Raw genomic sequence first — 25,492 nt, forward strand, 5'->3', positions numbered from 1 at the left:
TTCTCTTTAACATGACCAACAGTTTAGACTCAAGAAATAATAGATATAATGTGCGTTGTTAATTTACCCAGTGCACCGGCTACACTGTGTGTGAACAGGTACACATGGCTTCTTCTTCACATCTTACATACGGCTCTGCTTTCATCCAGCTCTGCACTGTCTTCAGTTTTTGAATCTGAAATGCAGCCACTCATCTGCCTTTGGATCTGTCATGTTTTTGTCTGTCACGTGCAGAGGTGTGGTGCTGTTTGTTTACGTGCCGGAGCGCACCTATGGTGTACGCGCACGGCTCATTTCAAAGGTTATGTAACCGCTGTTCCTACGATGACAAGTTTACACACATTTACTGACTTGTGTCGAGCAAATGAAGCCACATTGTAAACATCCATTCAGTGGAGAAGCTGCAGTGCAGGCAGAGATCAGGTGAAGCTAACAGGCGAGGCTATGAAAACGTAGCTAAGCTTCACAGAACCTAGACCTGCTTTATAATCAAAAAAAGATATGGAAATCTCACTTTAAACAATACGGGACCTTCACTCTGTAAATCAGCTCCAAATGCAATCAAATCAAATACCCACCAAATAATTATTTGTTTAACAGTTGTCAGTCAAATTACTTATGCTGCTGTCAAGTTTGTTTATGTCAGGTTTGCTGTAGGCGACATGCGGCGTTAGCAACTCTTTTGGATGATGTTACATTAACTGATCAATCAACATAAGACACGAGTAGCTCTCAGCCACTTTCATTTCGTCAAAGTAGCTCTCAGGAGGAATAAAGGTTGGATTCCCCTGATCTGTTTTTACTGAAAATGCATGAAAAAGTGTCATTGCGAATTAAATTAGATCCACTGCCTGAAGATCACTGAACAATGCGCTCCCTGTTGAGTGAATTGTCCCGCTTAATTGGAAAGCCATATTGGATCTATGTGAAGGACTCCTGTTCACTTTTTTAGACTTTAATGGTTCTTTTTTGTGGATGTGCGGTCTAATGATGTTTTTTTTTTGTTGCCTCCTCAGTCACACTTCAGAAACAAGAATAATCCTATGTTCAGGAGAAAATGATACATTTTAGAGTAAGCTGACCTCTCTGGCCTCCCTTTTGTCACTCAACCCCTCGTAATGGCTTTCAGAAGAATACATACATGTAAGATGGAATTTTTTTTGTTGTAAAACAATCCCCTGATGTCTCACTCTGATTATTACCTGACTTGACCTTTTCATCCTCTGAAAAGATCAAGGTCTAGGTGGATATTGTATTAACCCTAGAAGGAAAGATAATAGCTTAAACCTGAGAGGTCCTTGGAGTGGGTACCATATACGTAACTTACAATAATATCTGGGATCGTGAAGCACAGACACGGGGAGCCTGTTTCACGCTGGTTACTGTGATATTATAGTGGATCAAGCACGGTACTGAAATATTAAAGCCCATTTTTATCTACAGCTTCATGACAAAATGATTTATTGTCATTATCACCAAAACCAAAATACAAGTTTTTGCATATACTAAAGTCATGAGGGCCACAGTTAATGCTCCAGAGTAATCATAAGCATACACAAGCAGCTGCTAGCATCTTAAATCAGTAAATGATTCACTGTCGTTTTGTTGATTAGCAGAAGTTACAGTATGATTACTGTTGATATGGTTATGTCTTTTTAGTATTTCAACATTTCAAATATATTTTCCCCCCACTGCTAAAATGTGTGTTTGAAAGTAAAATAAAAAAAAAAAACCCACTTCCTCTCTCTCCATGTTAATTTACAAGCGCAGCCAGAAGCTTTTCCAGGAGGTTGTAGATAATTAATCATGCAACACCCAATATGATTTTATCAACACATTTCAGACTGCTCCTTAGTAAAGGTCACAACTGCATTGCAGCAGAATGTAGTCTAATGCACAGTATTTTGTAAACAACATATTTGACCGTGCAGATTTAATATTCACATGAAAACACTATTTGAGACACGCTGAAAGGAATAGTCAATTAATCAGACGATCCAAATAAATAAAAAACAGAAGAAAACATTTGTTCGACCAAAGTTTTTCTAGTCCATACTCGTACAGCCATTTATCAAGCAGAATGAACAAACATTCTCCGGTTCCAGTCAGGAGAAAGTGAGAATTTTCGGCATTTCTCAGTTTTATATTATTATAAGATAAATATCTTTTGGTTTTTGAAGTGCTGGTCAAGCAAACAAGCAATTTGAAAATGTGGCCCTCAGCTCTCGTAAATGGTTATGGAGTTTTATTTTTTATTTTATATATTTTTTTCCTGACATTTTACAGACTAAATGAATAAAGTTAAACAATAATTAACAGATTCAAAAAGACTATTCCTGAATAATATATCTGTCTAATATATCTTAAACGGTTGTGGGCAAATTGGATTATCTCTATTATCAAATGTTGATCCCTCTATTTGCCTAAAGACAAAATTAAAGTGAAGACAGTTTGGTTAATGCATGTGTAGCACTGAGGCTCAACCAGAGATTGTTTCATCTTAGAGAAAGAGACACTAGTTTCTCTGTTGAATGAATGGTGGTGGATTTTCAGGTGTATGATGGAGTCAAGTCTGAAACATACAGTATATGTGGACTGTGAAGTTCACTTATGTGTGGCTTTGGGATGTGACATCAATATGACACTGATAAACTGTAACACTAAGACACAGTTAAGCTCTGATGACACAATGTGTATACACTTTACTAACTGTAAGGTCCATTTGGCTGGATCTTTACAGCGTGAACATAAATCCTCAATAGACAATTTTGTATAAGTTAATCAGCTTTTTCGTCATTAATTAAAGCACCGACTGTGACCACACGTGGATCAGGCAACAGTGTCCATGAGTGTGTTATGATGGAGCTGTGTGTGGTGTGCTGGCCTTACGAGGTTGACCTCCCTTACTTTGACCATTTCAGCCCAAAGCACTACAATATTTTCAACTTGGGGCCCATATGCAGCATCGGGATCTTAATTATTTTCTTAAAATTAGAGTGTTTCTGGACCTGCACTACAGTTCAATACAATTAGCAGACAAAATTGCTCTGTATTGTAGATTAGTAGTGATGAAGGTTTGGTTTAGGAGGAGCTGTAGTGACAGGGCAGCGGCAGAGGCAGCAGAGCAGGAAGCTGAACCAGGGTAGACGGCAGAGCAGTGGAGAGTGAGCTGGGTGAGGCAGGCAAACTCAGGAAGACAGACATAGTTAAACCTGAGGCGCAGGCAGAGAAGAGTTAAACCGCACTCAAAAAACAACACTGCAATAGTCAGGCAAAAAAACTTTGTAGTTGGCTGTAGCGTTAAAACATGTCGGCGAACTGAACGATGTAGCAAAGACTGGAGTGAAGAGCCGGGGTTTAAATACTGCAGGCGCTTGTCTGGTTGATGAGGTGATGAGTCACAAGTGCGCAAGTGGATTGGCGGGAGAAGGAACTGGATAGCCACGGCCAGACACACACACACACACACACACACACACACACACACACACAAGGGAGAAACAAAAAACACAAAGGAGAGGAGCGGGGGAGAAAAGTAGCTGAAACACTAGGAAGAGGGTAGCAGAGGTTCAGCTGATACCATGACAAGTGTACTTAATACAGCCGAGTCTGAACCATTTGCCCATTAAATCTTAAATATAACACTTGCAAATTCTGCAAAATTACCATGAAGTTGATCTCATAATACAACTAGTATTTGGAGCAGCCATGGGCTAAATAGATTTTATGAACTTAGAATTAGAAAAAACCTCTAAACCTCTAACATCTAAAATTAAAAAAATTAAAAGATTAAAAGATTGTTTATTCCATAGTTAATGAAACCTAACACACACACACACACACACACACACACACACAAACTCTCTCTCTCTCTCTCTCTCACACACACACACACCCAAAACAAACAGGATACTGTTTATATTGCTTGCAGGGTCTGTCTCCATCAATATGGCTACAGCACAACACATATCTGTGACTTACAGACATTGACAGGAGCCGGCGCTATCAGAACGGGGTGAAATGAATAAAACAAACATAAAAGCAGCACGATAAGATAAGACTAACGTTTGCAAGTGTCGTTCCCAGTGACCTGGAAAGTAATTACAAATGTGTTATCGATCAATCAAAAAAAAAAAAAACAAAAAAAAAACACCAGGGACTGTCTGGGTAAAAAATGGAATCATTCAATTTCAGAGTTGATTAGTGCTCATTCAGTTTGCTTGTAGCTACACAGTGGCATAAAATCACCACTGTATGGTCATTTGTATGTAGCAATATGACCTGACTGAGGCAGCATGAGTACTGTTTAGCAATAACATAATTCAGTCTATGAGTTACTGTATTGAGCTCGACAGTGAACCAAAGCACTGTGGGGTGATGCTGGGGTTTGTTGTGTGTAAATGAAGACCGAAGCAGGGGTGGGTGAATTTGTTTAAGGGCGACTTTAAGGTCCACGGTGATGTTTGTTCATCATATGTAAACTGAAAGGCGCAGTACGTCAAATCAGAGGGGGCAGTACAGAAGCCGATTTTTAGCAGCAAGCACACAGTAGTGTTGAGCTAGCATGCTGGATGGCTTCACTGACGTGTCACTCAGAATATAAAAGCACCCATTTCAATTCTTCACCACCTCTACCCCCCCCCGCTCCTAGGACCCCGAGGGGCATCCTAATCTAGGGCACCCATCGTGTCTTCTGCCCATGTAGAGGAGAACACTTTCCAATGCGATGGTCAAAGCATGATGATGAAACGGCTAGACCGTCCAAACCGGGCAGTATTTTCGGGGTTACACGCCAAATGTGACGTCACGAGTTGTGATGCATCGGCCCACATGACTCCATGTCTTGGCCAATGGCCTGCCAGCCTTGAATCTTGTCTTAGTGATATGGGGATATAATATTTCAATTTCATTTTGCTAATCTTTTGTAAAGAGCTGAAGTGGTCGACTGTTTGGAGCTGTCAAAGGTAAAGACTTTCTAAATAATCATGGATGTTGAGTTTTTAATTCTGTGCTAAAGGGGTTTTCGGGCTGTGAAGATCTTATTCCAGGTTCCTTCTGCTTGCTAATTATTTGTAAGTACATGCAGTGTGACATCTTTACGGGGAGAAATAATCAGATCAGACGACAAATTTAAAGTTTTCCGGTGAATCGCCCTGATTGGATGAGATGTTATGTCTGACATAGTTATTATAGAAGTATGGTTTCATGATTACTAACAGAAATCACAGCTTTGTTGTTGACCCGCTGTTTATTGTCTATCTGCATCTAGATTGCATGTTATTGATTGTTCTCTCTGTTTTGCTACCATGAATTGCTCTCAGTTAACATGAAATAATAATTACCTGCTTAAAATTATGTTGTGCAGGCAGATGTGTGTGTGGAGTTTTAATGTGTGGGTGTGTGCTGTAGATTTACTTTGAACGATTGTGCATTTAACTTCATAATGCAGCTGCGAAACTGAAGCATTTGTATTGATAAGGAAATAGAAAACACACTTTACCATTAGCTTCGTCTATATCGTGATGTAATGAGTTCGTAACCGCTAACGATTATCGACAGCGTGTAGAAAACAAGCATCGTCTTCCCATTGTATTTTCTTTTGGTCAGAGTAGAGAAAAAAGGAAACTGTCAGCTAACATTATTAGCACACACACACACACACACACACACACACACACACACACACACACACACACACACACACACAAGAATAAACTATATTAGCCCTCCAAGCTAATGCTAGGTGGCAGAGGAACAATGCAAGGGGCCGTCAGCTTTAGACTGAGATCTCAACCAGGCTGACTGATTAGAGATGACAGGTCTACAGCCCGCTTTTGGGGCAAATGGGAGGGTCTGGCAGGATAGTGGTGGCTGCTTGCAGACAGTACTGCTGTAACAAAAGGCCTCTCAGCACGTGTGTCTGCGGATATATTCAACCCTTCCCTTTCTGCTCTTCCAACGACTCATTTTCAAAAAATCCATCAGGGCTTGTTAGAGGCTTGGAGACCATTTAGAAATTTTAGAAAGTGCTCTCCCACAGAGGCAAGGTGCTAATAGGCCACAGTAGCTAGCAGGTGATGTTTAATCCAAACAAAAGGATGACTGCTCTTGTTCAAAGTTATCATCTCAAAGATGTTCTTGGCAAGAAAATGCACTTAATTGGCCCTCTGCTATATTTAGAAGCTCTGCACGCTCTGCTGATCAGGAGGCAGCAAAGCCAAGACATTTACCACCGTCATAACTGTTATAACATTTGTGTAGGCTTCATGAGGTCAGGGATACTCTGAATACTATCAAATAAAGTGGAAAAGTAAGAGAGTGTTATATAAAAAAAGGTCTCACTGTTTCACCAGTAGAGAGACCAATATGATCAAAGTTGCATGGATAAGATGAGGGCTTTCGTCTACATGTCTGCTGCCTGACTGTTGAATCCATAAATTTAAACTCAGTAACAGCATATTAGTGACTAACAACGGTAATGCGATGGATATGTGTAGTAACGTGCAGCATTAAACAGAGTGCAAAGGGGTGATTTGACAGACGGCATATTCACCGGGAAACCTTCAGAAACAGATATGGAGCCAGTGCAGTCTATTGTGTGTTTGATGGTGCATATTTTATACCGTTGTTGCATTTGTTCTTGTGTCAATTCCTATTTTATTTTTTTAAACTGTGCAACGAAAACAATCCATTGACTTAATGTCGATACAACATGCACGCCATCATCAGTAATGCAGGGTTCAAATTTATTTCAGCACATCAAAATTTATGCAGCTGATTCATTTACACAACATGTAGGCTGCTTTAATTGTGCGGCTTTTGTCATTTGGGGTTTACTTTATTCCTATTCCTGCCTGACATCAAGGTTTATGCTGCTGCGGCTGTACCTTCAATGTATGTCAAAGGATAATTGCATCCCTAAAGCCCTGGTTGTCCTTGGAAACGCCATGAATGGACACCGGGAGTGATGAATTGAACATTCAGTGCTCCCTCTGAAGTATCAGCAAAGACACTTATCAGTTAAACATACATATGTGTGTGTGTGTGTGTGTGTGTGTGTGTGTGTGTGTGTGTGTGTGTGTGTGTGTGTGTGTGAGTGTGTGTAAGTGTGTGTGTGTGTGTGTGTGTGTGTGTGTGTGTGTGTGTGTGTGTGTGAGAGTGTGTGTGTGTGTGCATGGTTTAAATATAACACAAGTAGAACACAGGGGAAGAAACTGATTGTGCCAAGTATATTGACTTATATCATGACATTAATGATCTTTTCCAAACAAATAATTTGACTGTCTTCCATCACCTCCACCCTTAAAATATTCCTAATCCAATGATTCACTGGTTGTAGATGTTCTCTGACTCATCACTGCTAAAATCTTTGGTTAAAAATAAACAGAGCAGCACCACATTAAATAGGTTAGAAAATCTGTGTCACCCTGATGAGCCTTAGTTGAAACTGTCAGTTGTCCATCAGCTGTCGAAGACAAAGCGCCCGCTTCACCTGACTGACCGGGATAATGCCAGAGATTTAGTCATAATTTCTTCTTCGAATCGTAGATGTTTTTACTGAAGCAATGGCTGCAAATTATGTTTGGAAGAAACAAATGAATCACATGTGGAATGCCAGAGCCTCATCCACCAGTACGGTTAGAGCACTACAAGCAAACACATCATTTCAAAACTGTCCTTTTGTTTGTTTTTTCCACATACGTCAGTGTTTACTCACTAACTATAAATACCCATTTACATTTTGTCGCATTTGGTTTTTTGTTTGTTTGTTTTTTATTTTTTATTTTTTCCTTTATTTGGAATCAGCAACAGTACACATAGTCTCCATTGTTAATTCCTTTTACAGAGTGACGTCTTTTCAGTTCCACTGTGTTAAAAAAAACACCAATAAAAATAAATACATAAAATAATTTAATGAACAAGCTTAAACAAAAAAAGAGCATTTCAGGGAAATATACATTTTCCATTCCTTCCTCCAACTTCTCCGCTTCAGCTCTTAGTCATGTCTACATTTTGTGAAATATGCTTATTTGCTTTCTTGCTGGGAGTCAGGCGAGATGATTGATACCACTTATATCTGTACATTCAATACTAAGGCAGCCCGCTGACAGTTAGCTCAGCATGAAGACTAGAAGCAGGAGGAAATAACAATTCTGGCTTTGTCCAAAGGAAACAACAGACACCTACCAGCACCTCTAAAACGAACTAATCGCCATGTTATATCCTGTTCGGTTAATTAGCACAAAAACTGAAGTGTAAAAATGCCTAGTTGTAGTTTATCTGGGGAATATGTGCCTGACTGTGTCTTGGATGGGTGCAGGACCTTGCATCTTCTTGTCACCGTGAGGCTGCCAGGCAACCAGTGGAGAATCCAGGAAGTTACGGCATACCGCTCTCTTAAAATGTTGAACTACAGTACTGTGCAAAAGCTTTAGGCAGATAGTTCTCTGCAGTTTAGATTTTTACCCATCACGCAGCACTATCAGTGATGCATCTGACCAGTCATTCTCCAGCATGACAACAACCCCACACACAGCCAAAGTCTTGAATAACTACTTTCAATGACAAGAAGAACAAAGAGTTCTGCAACAGATGGTCTGGCCCCCACAGAGCCCTGATCTCAACATCATAGAGTCAGTCTGGGATCACATGAAGAGACAGGAGACACTGAGACAGCCTGAATCCACAGAAGAAACTGAGCAGAATTATATCTTTGAGAACGGGAGTTTTTAAAGGATAAGGTTGTCACACCAAAAATGTTTTATTTTCATTGATTTTCAACTTTTAATAGATATCCCATAGAACCCATTCCCAACACAAGGGAGGCAAACAAAACAGCAACACTCCAAAGCAAACAGCAAACTCCACAGTAAACGGACAACAGACGCTGCTGTATACAAAATGTGAATATATACAACACATACAGAAGAAAAAAATCAACCATTGCGTACCAGGGATAAGCAAACAAATCAGATTCTCTGCAGGAGAGAATGCAAAGGTTTTCAGAGGCTCCAGAATTTGTCCGAGTTATGATTGGAATCATGGGTCAGTTTCTGTGGGAGAAAAGCCGATATCTCTGATATACACGTCATTGTCAACATTAAAATTGTCTGTGATATGAAAACACTTAGAGCAGTTGTATGTTGTTTGAGGATTGCAAAGTATTTAGTAATTTTTCAAACAGGAAGGAAAAAAAAATGCAGAAATACCGTTAATAATAGTTTAGTGCGTCACTAAGAGCGGCAGATTGTGTAAACATGAAGGAAATGATAATACTGCCATAAGTTTCAGGAAACAATACCCCCAGAGCATGCACACAAATGCTCCCAGTAAGAACAGCATTAATAGTTGCGCAGTTACTCAGTTTTTCTCTTCAGAAGTTTCCTGAAGTGATGAGTGATCAGTGCAGAGCCATGGCTGGACAGTGTCAGCAACGTTATCTGACACATGAGCTTGTTAGCACCTTTGCTTCTCAACACATCCTGCTGTCTGTCGCTTTTAACCAAACACACTACCATCATTAGCCCCCGGAGCAAGTCCGACACATTTATACAGATAGGTTTTTGTTGTTTTTGTTTTTGTTGTTTTGTCACCACAAAAAGTTTTTTTCACTGCTCTCTAGGTTTTCATGAGCTGGTTCGTAAAAATAACATCAGCAAGAGGTGCAAAAAGCACTAAGCCTCAAAGTCCACGCACCACATTGTTTGATTTGTTTGTGAGTAATTTGTGTTGACACCACATCTATCACTGCGCAGTGTCCAAACTAATTTGAATTATTTGTGAAATCAGGAGCAGGTAGGGAACCGTTTTTTCTTTGTCTTTTCCTCCTGACGAATACCAGTTGTGCAAATTGTTCAAATATATTTGAACAATTTGAATATTTGAATATATATCCTGTATATATATGTATATATAAGACATTTTTCAAAACTCTTCCATGCCTGACTGACATTTGTATAGGAGTCAGAATCAGAGAAAGACATACCCAGTGCTAAGAGAGTTGCACAAATACCCAAAGCGCACATGAAGGCACTGCAGGAGGTCATTAGAGCCGCTGAATACAGACCATCAGTGGAGACTCTTATACATTTACTGCTAAAGCGGTGACGCAGCTGCTTCTTCCTTCTTGATCGTCATGTGTTTCCAAGGCTGAAGCAGATAGCAAATGATCCACCAGACCTTATTTAAATGATGTAATGTAACAATGACCTGGAAGTGTTGATGTCAGAAACCAGGTGGCTTTAAGATCCAACTGTGACAGTGATAATCAAAAACAGCCTGCAGCGTTCATTTTCTAATTACTTTTTAAAAACCAGCTACACATTCTTCAAAAACTGAAAAAAAGCCAACAAGCAGACTCTCTACATGATCTGCAAACAATCACAAGTCACACACAGTGAAAATATGGGCCCTGTCCACCATGTTTAGTTTGTGTGGGTAGCAGAGAGACACATTCACAATGCATCTTACTGTACACTTAGGCAGGTGCATCCATATTGTTATAATTGTACAGATAATTAATTCATAAAGCTCCGGATGGAAAGAATACTGGAGAAGGGGACTCAAGTAATTCAGGCTTCATCGCTTCTCCTCGCTGTCCTGGATGTTCAGATCGGAATTTTCTATCTTGAATTTTTGCATCTGAATTTGACTTTTAATGTTTTTGGGGTTGTCTCTCCATCCCATTCTCGTGAGCAAGATATCTCAGTTATGAACTGATTAGATTTTGGCGGGGAAAGGTCAAAGCTCAAGGTCACGGTGACCTCACAAATCACGTTTCCGGCCATAGCTGGCAAATTAATGCTCTAATTATGACACAATTTGACACAAATGTCTATAAGGATAAAATGAAGTGATGACATTTTATATCCAAATGGTCAATGGTAAACTTCACTGTGACATCATAATGTTCTGCAAGAACACTTCTGGCTATTATTCAATGCTGTAGCTCAGGAAGGAGACATAATGACCATATTTCCTGTAACTTGGCTGGTTGGTGGAGGCGTACAACTGTGAGACGGTGATTCTAGTTACGACTCAACTGTGTGTGATTGAAATAGAGCAAGGACATAGCTTTTGAATATCACATTAAAGGTGCACTATGCATTCCTGCATGACGTCACTTCTGTTGACGTTCGAAGTAAATACCAAACAAAACAGTGCAAGCCCCCCCCCCATGTTTGCATCGGACTGGAAGCCCTTCTGCTGGCGGAGTTCTCACCACCTTTGAATCGATTCCCCAATATAAATGCGGGTCTTCGTTCGTTCCTTCTCCATTTCTCTCCTCCTCGCCATATATTCATCCGAACGTCTTTTCTTTGGTCGTGTCTGTGCCTCGGCCATTTCCCAAAATATATCGTTGAGTCGTTAGACCTAGTTCACGGCGCCGTCCAGCTTTCTACTCTCAGATACTCACGATACTCTATCAACTCTGCTCACTGCCCCCCCCCCATATGTGCACGCGCACTAACCCCCACCCCCTCCCCCAACCATCTTGTCGGTGATTGGCTGGAACGTGGTTTGTTATGTTTTAGGGCACAGCCTGTGCCCCCAGTGTTTGTTTGCCGTTTGTGACGCCTGTGTTGTTTCACAGTGTATTCAGGGGGCAGGCAGCTAGCGGATCAAGGGGCGATGCCTATGATTTGAGACAAAAATAAAATCGCGCTGAAACCACGCAGGCAGGAATGCATAGTGCACCTTTAATTCTCTATCTGACTTTGAGAACCTTTAATGTTTACAAGCGGGAAAATTTTTCAAAATGCAGAATGTTGAAATTAACATTTCACCAAGTGAAATTCAGAAGTCGTGAATTCAGAAAGTTGCTTTTCAAAGTCAAATACTTCAGGAATAAATCCAGTGGCATTTAAATGTCAACACTAAATATTCAGCAGTGATTAAATTTCAAAATTTGGTATTCAGTTGCTGATCAAAATTCAAATCTGTTGAGTGTTTGTTGGGCACTGTCTCGCCAATATGATAGATCTAATATTTTTCTTTCTAATTGGATAATATTTTTGTTTCTAATGACATGGACTGCAACCTGCATTTTAAGGTACAGAGGAGGTCGGGGTTTTATTTCTTTTTTCCTTGCATGGGCACAAAACAACAATAGCCTCAGGTTGTGTCTGAGTGAAAATTCGAATTAGTTCGTACAAGCAACTGAAACCACCAGAACAGCCCAGCGTTAGTCTACAGAGGAAGTGATTGGAGAGAACACCTGAGGCCATTTGATATCACTTGGAAACTGAATGATAAACTTGTGCAGGTAATGAACAGCAGAGAGTCTACAGGGTGGCTGAGGGCAGCAGGGAGCAGATCTGTTGATGACTTGAAATTAACATTTTGGTGAAATGACAATAGCCACAGGTTCATCAGCAGAGACCGCACCCCCCCCCCCCCCCCCCACTTCTTTCTGGGGCTACACACATTCCAGTTTTTCAAACTGTGAGATATTGCACATTCCCCCTTTTTCACATTTTTATTGTAAATATTTTATTGTTCATTTTCTTTCATTTATATTTAAGCTATCCCACCTGCTGTACTCGCTTTGCTTTATCTCTCTTTATATTTTTTTCTTCTTCTATGTTTAATGCACTGAAACACCAAAACAAATTCCTCTTATGTGAAAACCTACTTGGCAATATAACTGATTCTGATTCTGAAAAAACCCCCAAAAAACACTGGGTCATTTCTTATAACTTATTCTGAACAAAAAGTAACCTTCACTTTTTCGGCACAGCCAGACTGACTGTCCTGTTTGCCTTTGCCTTGGTAGCAAAGGCAAAGGGAGGCAAAGTAATCTGACAGACTGTAATGAAGGCACTGCAGGAAAACTTTAGTGTCTGACTCATGGAAAAGAGCCTTTTACTGTCGAGGACTTTGCCACTAAGTGTTCTGCAAGTCATCATGATGCACCTTTACGTGAACATTATTGCAAAGGCAGATTCGTGTCCAGTAGTTTAGTCGATGCATTCATTACCATCATTTAGTTTAGTCTCTGCTACAGTCATTTCTGACAAATGATTTGCATAGTTGTCTTCCTGCAGTGGTCAGTATTTTGACTTGCAATCCACATGATCATCTTGTTGTGTTGTGGTCTCTAATAAGAAATAAAACAAATGTCTGTTTTTGATTTTTATATTTTCTTTTTCAATTTTAACAAATAGATTTAAAAAAAAAATAGCTGGTGGAAGTGAATCTAATTACACTTGCTTATCACCAGGTTTTCCTCTGCACAGTCATGTATCATTCATGGGGCAAACATTGTGTGGGGACCTCATAAAAGTGATGCCTTGCTGTGTCAACTTTGCAGACACGCCACTATTTTATTTTTAGTCCAAATTCTTTGGCTAAAGTATCAGCAGCAGCAGGAGATGTTATGACCTGTAAGGCTCCTGAAATACAAGTGACCACAATGTTCTTTTGGAATATAAGCATTTAGAGAAGCTTTTATTTTATTATATGCGCAAAGACATGGAAAATACATGCTGTCAAGAGCTAATGAACAGTTACCGTATGCATTAATTAAAGAGCCAGCACTTAAAATCCTTGAAGGCCTCATGTGGTGTTCAAGTAACATGGTAAGATTAGAAACTAACCATTTTGTGAGTCTGACGGCTTGAATATAGATGAGGCAACCTGCGTTCTTCAGAAGTTTGCATCATCCAGTATGTTTAGCCTGTTGAAATATGTAAGTATACACATATGAATAATAGTGTTAATGTGTTTTTGTATGATGTTGCGTTTGGCAGGTGACTGGCTGGCTGGAATACCACCCTTCTCCTTCTCCTTCTGAGGACATCTCATTCCAGGACCGGTCTTACCCCCTCCCCCCCAGCATGGAGCCCACCAAAGTCCAGTCAGAGGGTGGCCTCAATGTCACCCTCACCATCCGCCTCCTCATGCATGGAAAAGTAGGCAGGCACAGAGTCTTATACTGGCTGTGTGAGAACTAACATATGGGGAATTTATCTTCATTTTCAGGGGCCTTTAAGTTGTTAATGATCTTTTAAACAATCCGTTGGACTAGCTGGGAATAAAACATGGCACCTTTGGTGTTTAGGATGAGGGAGCTGGCTCTACTGCTTCCAGTAGAGCTTTTCAGTCTCTTCAACATTTACATCAGCGGTTCCCAACCTTTCCCAAAACCCGCGGCCCATCTAAAAATCTCAAAAATGTTGGCAGCCCACATCCAACCTCATAACAATACGGAGGCCAAACAATGCCTCCTCAAACATTTTTCATTCTAATGATAATGATCAAACATTTAGGATTGAACTGAAAGCAGGGAAAACATGTAGGAAGCTCAATTTTTCTATTTAGTTTGACAGTGGGGGATCACTGTTCAATGCACCATCTGTCTCTTCACTCTCTTTCCTTTTCATTTTTCCTGTTGCTGACCAGCTGTCCACTTTGACCGTCCAGTTTTTGCCTTGGATGTGATCTTTTAGCGCGCCATCAGGCTGAGATAGAAAACAAGTATACGGCGTGATCCGGCTGGTGACAACATAAAAGTTCCTATCATTGGTTTATCACAGTTACAAGCCTCAATATGAGAAAAAAAAAAAAAAAAAAAACTTGCAATACTTTCACGGTCCACAGTGAAACTGGCTTAGACTGTATGATTGCAATTTTACAGAGGTGGCACATTGGCGCTCTCTGCTCTTCATTAAGTTGCAGCACTTGTATTTAGCTTTCTTATGTCCATTCAGTAAAGTCCTTCACTTTACTGAAAGGTTATTTGGAGCCCTTACAAGTAAAAACTCAAGAACTTAAGGAGTGATGGGCTTCCTCTGCAGTGTTCCTGTGCTTTCGACTCTGCTCAGGGTTTTTTCATATTTCTCAGGGTGTAGTCTATAACCTTTAAGTGGGCACCAACATCTTGCCCATGCTTTTTTTTCAGGCACTTATGTGTAGTGCTCTCTCATCTCATCTCATCTCAACCCATACTCTTTAAGAGGTTGTCAGAGTTAGTGTGTGTATGTGTGTGTGTGTGTATTGGCCTGCTTGTTTGAGATCATTCATGCTTGGTTCAGGTGGGGACTATGGCAGCGTGACCCGCATCTGTCCTCCACAGCAGAAACTGAGCGGATATTGGGTGAGCATGGTGTGGGCGCAGGTACCCTGCCAGCACCATCCCTTCGCACTTCACCCCCGCTCATTCAAATGGGCTGTAGACTGCTCCCCAGACATGTTTCTACCAGACTCGCCCAAAGCGCCTGCCTGCCGCTTCCACTCCTCCACACTTCTGTTTTGATGTCCAGGACATCTGAAAGATTTTGTGGTGGACTCGGTGGTGTGACAAGTATTTCTAACTTCCCCTTTTATCTAAGTAGAACTGGTTAGCACAGGACATACAGGATACATCCACACTGAGTACACCCATGTGAAATATTACAAAAATGTAGTTTACAGTTATTTACAACTACTGTAAACTGTACCATCTTACAATAATTGTATTGTTTTTAAATTTAAATGTAAGGTATTTGATCTTATGCATATTTAAAACCTCAATGCAACAACAGTGATTGCCCCTGTGGCTCAGCCTGGGTTGTGTCTAATGCAACATAGCTCCACACGGTGAGGAACTGCCAGAACAAGACAGAAATCAGACTGTGAGACTTCATCAAGATGGGAGGGGGAACAAGAGGATCAGTGGGCTACTGAACATGAGCTGAAAGAGAGTTGCAGCAGTGGTTAGGGGGTACAGGAAGAGCCATACTACCAATAACAAATAGGCCCAGTGGCCGTAGTCGAAAAATGATGCAACGTACACTTCACTATTTACACAACTGTGCTTTGAAGAGCAGACTGCTTCTAATTTAGCCCAAGTGTGAAGGACACCGCATGACGTCAACCTGCAGGGACAACATCCAAAAAGAAAAACCATTGCTCACTGACAAACTGCAAGATTAAACTTTGCATGTTTGAAAAGAGGCCTGATGAATTTTGGCAGCACATTCTTTGGTCAGATGAAACCAAATACAGCGTGTTCGGCGTGGACTTGGACAGGATCACCACAGTGACTGCATTGTGCCCACAGTGACACATGGAGGCGGGAATGTGCTGATACGGGGCTGCACGAGTGCGAACGGTGTAGAGGAGATGACATTTATAGATGGTCCACAAATACTGAATGAAAGGAAGACTCCCAGTCTCACGATGCTCGGCAGGAGAGGAAGATGCTGGACGACAATGATCCCAAACACACTGCAAAAGAAGAAAGAAGTGAAAACTTTGATCTGACCAAAGTCTGTCCTCTGACTCGAAACCAATAGAAGAAACCCTCTGAGCTATTTTAAAGCAGAAGGGGGAAAAACAAACTCCAGCAAAGAGCAACTGAAAAGAATCATCTGTGAGGAAAGACAGAACATCTCTCCAGAGTTGTGTAAGACTGCAATCATCCATGTCCAGGAGGATCGAATCTGTCATCAAAAAAAACAAAAAGTGGACATACAAAATATTAAAAAGTAAAAGAATGGAATCTCACCGATGAAGTGTGTATGGACTTTTGATGCAGATGGTGGTTAAATATCAGTTTGGTTGTAGCTGTTTGTGAAACAGGAGTCCTCCTTAAGTTTTCCTGTGTTTTCCCAGGTTTTGGTTGTGTGTTGAAAAATAACTTCAGCAGCAAAAAAGTGCGTCGCACGAGTGATGCCTCTTTGTTTAAGGACCTTGAACAAAGAATATTTTAGAGTAACAACCAGGCATCTGTACTGTGAGGCTTTACATACTGTAGTGCTTGATAGATATAAATGGATGGTTAGGGGGCAAAAGCTGGCTCTGAACAACAACTGGCCTGCAGCTTCAACATCACAATGGATGTGACCCTCACAGTAACAGAGGAGACGTCAGGGACTGTTGCCGCTGGCAGCCAGCGCTGCCCCTCTGCTCCCTCTGCACTGTGCCACGCCAAGCTCATGAAGACTAATTACATGCATATGAAAAGCGTGGCCCTCGACACCGCCATGTAGCTCAGCGTCCTCTGGATGTCCCTGTACTGTTCTACACCTTATCACCAGTGAGCAGTTTTAATACTGTACATTTATGCAGGAGATTCTTTAAGGTGATTGTTTTCTCTTTTTCGTGCTTTATTGCAGGAGGTCGGAAGTATAATTGGAAAGGTATGCCTATTTATTCGCTCACACATGTTTATGTCCATACTCATACTCATACCATGCTTGGGTTATTTTTGGATTACTGATTTGCTTTTTTTTCCAGAAAGGGGAGACAGTAAAAAAGATGCGAGAAGAGGTGAGTTTCAGTATTTAGAGGCATCTTTAATTTATTAGATATCACAAAGAAATAATAAAAAAGTAAATAAGCAATACAAAATATCTTGAAATGAATGACAAACTCATGACACAGACTCAGATTTGGTCCAGATGTATTCCAGGATTAAGGTCTCACATCGCATATATATAATGACTCCATGTGTTGTTTCTCCAGAGTGGAGCACGAATCAATATTTCCGAAGGCAACTGTCCGGAGAGGATCGTCACCATCACCGGACCAACAGACACCATCTTCAAGGCTTTCGCCATGATTGCCTACAAATTTGAGGAGGTAGATGATTAGTGGCAGCATTTAGTCTGTATCATGTAAAATATGCACAGTATGGTGAACTTTAACAAGCTGACATTTTTAGCTCATGAGACACATGCACTGATGAAGTCCAATAGGATTTCCAGACCTTTGTTTGCACTCTGTCTGCGCAGACAAAGACTCCAGACAGCCGGGGGTTTATTTGTGTTGTCTTAGATCAGTGTTAACTGTCATTTCATTTCCAACAGTTATTCTGCAAGCTTTGCCGTCTCAATTTGAAACAACTGACACCGGGATCTGCCTGTGTATTAACAGACCGCAACTTAGCTTGTATAATATTTCCATTTTATATCTAGTTGTTGTCGTAAATAAAAATTTCGTCATGAGATTTTTCTCATAGGGCACAGACATGCATAAGACTCACAGTACGTCTTTGTGACAGTTATCTGTATCACTTGGTTGTAATAGCTGAATTTAAATCATCTTCTTTTCAGCTATCTCTCCCTCAGATCTGACGTCTTTGATGTCACTCATCTAATTGAGTCACTCATCCACTGGGGCTGGGACTTGTAAGATGAGACCCACTGCTGTGTCCGCTGTGACCGGTGTAACATGTGCTCGACCTGACCGCAACGCTCGTTATTTACAGGGAAACCTTGCTGCTCTCCTCGGGCACATTGAGAAAAATATTACCCTTGCAAAATAAACATTACATGTTCTCATTTTTTCAGGACATAATAAATTCCATGAGCAACAGCCCAGCGACCAGCAAGCCCCCCGTCACCTTAAGGCTTGTAGTGCCAGCCAGCCAGTGTGGCTCCCTCATAGGAAAAGGAGGCTCCAAAATAAAAGAAATGAGAGAGGTATGATATGGACTTTTTCATGGATAACTTATCAATTACTATACAGATGTAAGAGTCTGACTTTTTCCAGTTTAACCTTGTTTCTTTATGAAAGACAAACAGAACATGTAGTGCAGCCAAATGGTTTTGGTGACACTACTATGTTCTCTTTGACCATTCAACTCTGGGTGAAAACACTTTGACATTCTTATTTGCTTTTTCAGCCAATCAGGACGGACTAACTGGCCGCACTCACTAAAAGATATTTATATGTCTGTCATAAGCTGTGACTTGAGAGGTGGCAGGGTGACATGGTTGGAGGGCTCCAGCAGGAGTGCGACTACAGTGCGTAACCTAACCTTTGTTCTGTGTCACACAGGTGTTGTCCTCGAACGGGATCTAAAAGCTTAAGGGTGCAAAGTCAGATATGTGCTCCAGCTATGGGAGGCTTAAGGAGCACACACAAAACACACATGTGAATCAACAGGCTACGCAGACGGGTGGCAACATCTGCAGTCTATAATCATTTTTCATCCCATACAGAGGATACATGTGGGTCATGTTTCACCACCACCCCAGTAATAATTATAGCCGCCATTTCCTATTTTTTTTTTTTGGGTGAACCCACTAGTCCTCCGGTAATTTAAATCCAGCCTGGAGCAACATTCTTATATTTTAAAGTGGATCTCCGAGGTTTTTCTCTGTGAAGAACCGCCGGTCCATTTTTTTTTTTTTTTTTTTATCTGCTCAGTGTTAACTTTTACTTTTGTGTGAAGGTGGAAAAAGTCAAAATTGTTTCTGCTACTCCGATAGATGGAAACATCTAATACACAGGCCTATTTCAGAACCAATATGATGGCAGTATTAATTAAAGCTATCAGCAGAGCAAGCCCCCATAAATGTGCCGTTGTAATGTCAGCTACAGGGAGGCACTGGTATTCTACTGTGAGCCACATTTTTTTTAGCCTATATTTGCTCAGAAATTGGCTCCATTAAAAGTATCCTGAATTAACTGTTAGCAACTCTTGTTTGCAATGTGCCCATTGATGTCCAAGCAACTAGCACTGAATTACTTTGATAAAGAAGAAAACTGAAGAACCTGATGATTCTGAGGCAAGTTCAGAGCCACCTTTTTTTCTGTGATTTCTAAGCACATTTATGTACGTTTATTTGGGGCGAACGTCGGAGATAATGATGTCCTCAGGAAGTGTATATCACACTGAATGATATTAATAACTGTCTCATGTCTGCGTGTGAAGATTTGACGGAGTGATGACTCTCAGAAGGAGCAGGATTTTTGACTCAAATTTACCTCACACATCTGCTCCCTCACGTCTCCCATGCCTCTTTCGGCTTTTTCCTGGTGAATGTCCATACCTGTTACACACCACATCCAGTAATTCACCAATGGTTAAAATGCTATCCTGAACAATTTGTTAAATTACCGAAGAGCCCACTGAATTTTTCATTCCCCAGCTCCCCCTGTGCTGTTAATCCTGTCCAAATGGGGCTTAAGAGTCTCAGGCCATGCTAGTGGCTCTGTGAGGCTGTATTTAAGCACAGCTGTGATTTTTGCTTTACTTTTTAACTTCTACTGTCAGCATGCTAACATGGTCTGATGGTTAATTTAAAAAAGTAACTGCTCTCAGTCTAATAATCCTATTTGCGCTGCCAACAAGTGCTGACAACATGCTTCTTCCACACTCAGTGCAGCAGTGATTTATAGGCTACCACCACAGTACAAAGCTACATCACAGTTAGGTGTTGTCACGAGTACAATAGCTCACACTGTGATATTGGGTGTGGTCAGAGGTTCATGAAAACTCAAATCGTCTGGGCGACATGGACGTCTGCACCAAATTTCATGGCAATCCATCCAATAGCTGTTCAGACTCATCAAAGTCAGTATGATTCATCTGGGAGCTACGGATGTTTAATGGGAAAAAAATCGAATAATTGTTGGGATATTGGAGTGGTGGATTGACCAACTAACATTGAACATAATCTGTTGAAAAGCTCCACTGCTGAAAGAGGAGAGTGCGTCATTCCTGCCTTCAGGATGAAGTCTGGAGAAGCAGAATATTTGGAGCTAAAAGCAGAGGCCTGTTACTCTGCTCCTGAAGTCAGCATGTTGCCCTCCCAGATGGTCCATCACAAGCAGCTTATCAATCGTAGTGCTTTTTCAGATGCTGAAAAAGTGTTGATACAGGGGCAGAGTCTTTTATACAGTCTGCACTATGAAGTGTGGGTTGATCAATAATGATTGGCAGAATGAGTACTTTTCAATTTCAGTGTGCTTCCTGGTGGAAGTGAGCGCCTGTAAGACCCTTCAGAGCACCGCACAGCCTTGTATGAGTTCAAATTGAATCCTTTCAACATCGTCAAGTCTCTTTAAAATTCTCTCGTCTACTCCAGTCCACAGGGGCCCAAGTTCAGGTGGCGGGGGACATGCTGCCCAACTCCACAGAACGTGCAGTGACAATCTCCGGGACCCCAGAAGCCATCATCCAGTGTGTCAAACAGATCTGCGTGGTAATGCTGGAGGTAGAGTATGACAAGATTTAGCAAAGCTGTTTGAATTTGAATGCTAATGAGATTTAAGAATTAAGTTCTGTTATACACCTTAGGAAAACCTCTGGGTTGTGCTGCATTTCTTGCTAGAAACTCATGCACTCATGCGCCTTAAGTAACACATTTTCACAGGAACTAAATGTTTTATATTTGCTTCAGAAAAAGAAAAAAAATGTCAGTCTATGCCCAGGTCAAAAACACCTGGCAATTGATGTCCATAAATGTCATCTTGACAAGCAATCTGCTTGTGTACTGGATGCCCTAAGAGGGAAATATGTGCTCTGCTGCGTACTTTCCATTTTGCTGCTGAGTATCATGCAATTACCATTTGGAAACATTTTTGCATATAGCTCTGCAACAGAACTGTCAGGAAGACATCTGTGAACATCTCAGTTATCCAGTTCATCCAAGAAAACTTGAATTGAGGGCAAGTAGACTTGATTGTAGATACTTGTTTCACCTCTCATCCAAGAGGCTGCTACAATTTCCTGCCAGGAAAGCCCGGGCTTGTTTGTGCTACATTAAGAACACCATAGCTGTGTCTTGTATTTGAAGCACACACCACACATAAATGGATACTCCTCCCACTACATCACAGCAGCTACAGAGGAAATCTGATTAAGCCCCCTGCACTGTCTTGAACAGCCTTGTTTCTGCAGCACAGCATGAATCAATAACTCTGTGTGGTTATGGTAAGCTTGCAAACTGGAACTCCTCAGCTTCCTCACTGAAACCACCTGCCTGCCATCTTAGAAAGAAAAGCTTAGGGTACTATATATATTATCATGTTTCACTCATGCAAGGTCTTATTGTTCTATTCTTTTGTATTTTGTATTTTGAAATTATTATGTATTTTTATATATTATATTTATGTTTTCATATTTTAAAGAGATAGTTTGACATTTTGAGAAATATGCTCATTCGCTTTCTTGCAGAGAATTAGATGAGGATCAACTGCACTCTGTTTAAATATCTGTTTATGAAATATGAAGCTACACTCAGCAGCCAGTTAGCTTCGCTTAGCATAAAGGCTGGAAAATGGGGGAAACAACTAGCATGGCTCCGCAGGAGGCAACAAAAACCACCTACCAGCATCTGTAAACTTCACTCGGCAGCACAGTATATCTCTTTTTTTTTATGAAATGCTGTGGTTTTACATAATGCTGGGAGCAGCAGAGAAATAGACATGATATGAGAGTCTTCTTGCACATGTTGTTACCTTCAGTCAGAGCTGGGCTAGCTGATAGCCCCTCTTTCCAGTCTTTATTACAAAGCTAAGCAAATTGGCTGCTGGCTGTAGCTTCATATTTCATGAACAGATCTGAGAGTGGCATTGATTTCTCTTTTCATCTAACTCTCAGTTACCTCTAAGAGTCAGGCTTGCTGTTTCCCCCTTTCTCTAGTCTTTATGCTAAGCTAAGCTAACATGTTTGGTGTACAGACATGAGAGCAGTGCTGTTAAATAAGTATTTGTCTTTTTCAAATACAGTAGGACCACAGTCTGCCTCAGATTGACTCTGCGTCTTCTCTCTCTTCTCTTTCTCCTAGTCTCCACCAAAAGGTGCCACCATCCCTTATCGCCCAAAGCCGGCCTCCACCCCAGTTATTTTTTCTGGTGGCCAGGTAAGAGCTGAGCTAGCTTTAGCTCATTAGTTTGTGCCTACAGCCAACCTGACACTTTTACTGCAGCATCAGCCGCTGCCTGTTACTGCAAGCCTCTTTACTTTCATGCACTCTTGCATGCCACCGCAACAATTTTACCAATGAGGCTGCCCTCATTGGAAAAATTACAGCATTAATTCTCGGCTCAAACTCTAAAATTTTACATTTTTCTGACAAGCAGCTGTCCACTCTCAGTAGCAAGGGCAGGAAAAGTGTAACATTATTATACTGCCAGAGAAAATCTCAGGGAGGTCGTCCGTGGTCGGTTTGATGTGTGTCCCTGTCTCCTACTAGCAGTCGCTGTTGGTGCACACACAGCAAAGTGAGGGAGGGAGGGAGCTGTACCTGTAAGCATCCTGATGTTTGATTCAGCAACAATGACATTAGCCTCAGCAAGAATGCAGGGCACACCATAATGTCCGTCCAGCTAATGTAGATAATTTAGTTGCGATCTGGGCTAAAAGCTTTTGAATGTATTTCAAAATTTAGCAATATAATAGATTAATATTAGAATCACAACCCATTACTTGTAATGATTTGAAATTGGGAGCTTGTCTTTTGTCTTAAAATCATATCCAGCGGATGTTTAGTGGAACATCTAGTGGAACATTTAGTGGTAAGGAACAACTGAGCCTTTGTACGGCATAAAAGCACAAGCCAGTTTTGGAAAATTTAGAAGAATAAATAAACCCAGAGAGGGTGTAACACAATTCGTACAAAACTCCTGCATAAATACTACCTCTGCAAAGCTTATATTGTTCAGTTTTGTTGAGACAGTGAACAGTGTGGTTGTTTTTGAAGCTGTGGTTTTTGATGGTGTCACTTTGGATTGCATCACACTGTGCAGATGCTCCTGTTATTGTGTTCACTCCAGTCATTTGGTATTTGAATGTGATGCATGTACACAAAATATATTGTTTAACTTCAATTTATACAGATTTATAGTTTGTACTGAGATTTTAAATGATGGTGATTGGTTTATAGACTTGAATTAATGAATTGAGGATGAAACCTAAGAACCAAAGATGAGGAATCATGACAAGGCTGAAAGGTGCCTCCACTGCCACTACATTTTGATTCCTGTGCACTGATATAATGTAGTATATACACTCACCGAGCACTTTATTAGGAACACCATATTAATACTGGGTAGGGCCTCTCTTTAGTCTCAGATTCTCCTTCATGTTGTCATGACTGCATCACATCATTTCTGCAGATTTGATTCTAAACGTGTGATTGGGACTGGGGAGGTCACTGAAGTTCCCTCAACTCATTGTCACGTTCATGAAATCAGTTTTAGACGACTTTTACTTTGTGGTGTTACTTTGAAGATGGTAAGCTGTGGCTATAAAGGGAAGCACATGGTCAACAACAATGCTCAGATAGGCTGTGATACTGAAATGGTTATTGATTGGTATTAAGAAGCCCAGAGTGTGCCAAGAAAACTTAAATTCCCCACACCATTACACCACCACCAGCAGCATGGACTGTTGACACAAGGCAGGTTGGGTCCATTTGGTTCATGTTGTTGATGCCAAATTCTGACCCTACCATCTTCTGCCTCAGCCGAAATCCGGCTACGTTTTTCCAGTCTTCAACTGTCCAGTTTTGGTGACTCTGTGTCCACTGCAGCCTCAGATTCTTGGTGTTCTTGGAACCTGACGTGGTCTACTGCTGTTGTCGTTCATCCAACCAAAGGTTTGACATATTGTTCGTTCTGAGATACAGTTGTAAAGAGTGGTTATCCAAGTAACTGTAGCCTTTCTCTCAGTTTGAACCATTCTGCTCATTCTCTTCTGACCTCTCGTCAAAAGGTTGTTTCTGCCCACAGAGCTGTCACTCACTGGATGTTTTTGGCTTCACTCTAAAAACTCTGGAGACTGTTGTGAGAGAAAATCCAAGGAGATCGCCATTTTTCAGAAAAACTCAAACCAGCCTGTCAGAAACCAACAATCAAAGTCACTGAAATCACATTTTTGCCTCATTCTGATGTTTGATGTGAACATTATCTGACCTGTATCTGCATGGCTTTATGAATTACACTGCTGCCACATGATTGGCTGATGGGATAAATACATGTTGGTGTTCCTGCTGAAGTGCTCAGTGAGTGTACACGGATCTTGGAACTTTCATGATCATTTGTGCATTGATTTGTTATATACAGTAATCAAACACTGATTTCTTGGATGTACAAGGTCTGACAGCACTTCATGTTCACTTACATAACACATGCTGTTTATGTTCCTGCTTTGAATATGGTAATAATAAGTGTGATTAAGTAAAAATCATTCACTGTAATTTCATTTACTGTTTACAATAAATTTGCAATCAGCATGTTTTTTATGGTTGTTTGAGCTAAACTGTGAATAAGGTTTCTACAGACTTTGGATTGTACAAGTTGATTGGTTCTTCATGTGATGTTATTTCCCCCTTTTAATAGATATAAGATGCTGAAATTTGCTATTTCTCATATTTTTTCATCTTTCCAGGCCTACACAATTCAGGGACAGTACGCCATACCACACCCAGATGTGAGTTCTTAGTTTCTTCTTAATTTAATCAAATAATTATATCTGTATCTTAAGTATTTATATAATCAAAAATGGTAGCAGACAGCAGCTGAAGTTATTAAGAGGCAAGTCATAAATCAGGACTTCCAAAATCACTGTCTTTATACTTTAAGGCTGAACTGCAGCTCAACCACTGGAACGACCTCTTACACCGATCTGGTTGATAACAAAACAGTAACTTCTGGTAATAATGACAGAGGCAACGTCAGAAACGGCAGCTTTTGATGTAGACACCCCTTTAATTCCAGTGGATCATAGTCTCCATTAATAATCTGCCTTCATCTGTCCTTGTCATGAGAGCAT

General features: G+C 40.8%; 1 protein-coding gene across 5 annotated transcripts in view; it reads left to right on the top strand.

The window, feature by feature from the left end:
• Positions 1 to 25,492, top strand: part of pcbp3 (poly(rC) binding protein 3) — a 74,628-nt gene that overhangs the window by 41,279 nt on the left and 7,857 nt on the right. For all 5 annotated transcript variants that reach the window (XR_008828993.1, XM_056388830.1, XM_056388827.1 and 2 more), the window contains exons 6-13: positions 13,752 to 13,913; positions 17,100 to 17,123; positions 17,221 to 17,253; positions 17,449 to 17,565; positions 18,276 to 18,407; positions 20,802 to 20,930; positions 22,506 to 22,580; positions 25,109 to 25,150. Coding sequence is in view for 4 of the 5 variants with exons in the window: in XM_056388830.1 (XP_056244805.1) it covers positions 13,839 to 13,913; positions 17,100 to 17,123; positions 17,221 to 17,253; positions 17,449 to 17,565; positions 18,276 to 18,407; positions 20,802 to 20,930; positions 22,506 to 22,580; positions 25,109 to 25,150 (627 nt within the window). In the remaining variant the exon portion in view is untranslated. The remainder of the gene's footprint in view (positions 1 to 13,751; positions 13,914 to 17,099; positions 17,124 to 17,220; positions 17,254 to 17,448; positions 17,566 to 18,275; positions 18,408 to 20,801; positions 20,931 to 22,505; positions 22,581 to 25,108; positions 25,151 to 25,492) is intronic.

The sequence above is a fragment of the Seriola aureovittata genome, chromosome 11 (assembly GCF_021018895.1).
Source record: "Seriola aureovittata isolate HTS-2021-v1 ecotype China chromosome 11, ASM2101889v1, whole genome shotgun sequence".
Classification (NCBI taxonomy): domain Eukaryota; kingdom Metazoa; phylum Chordata; class Actinopteri; order Carangiformes; family Carangidae; genus Seriola; species Seriola aureovittata.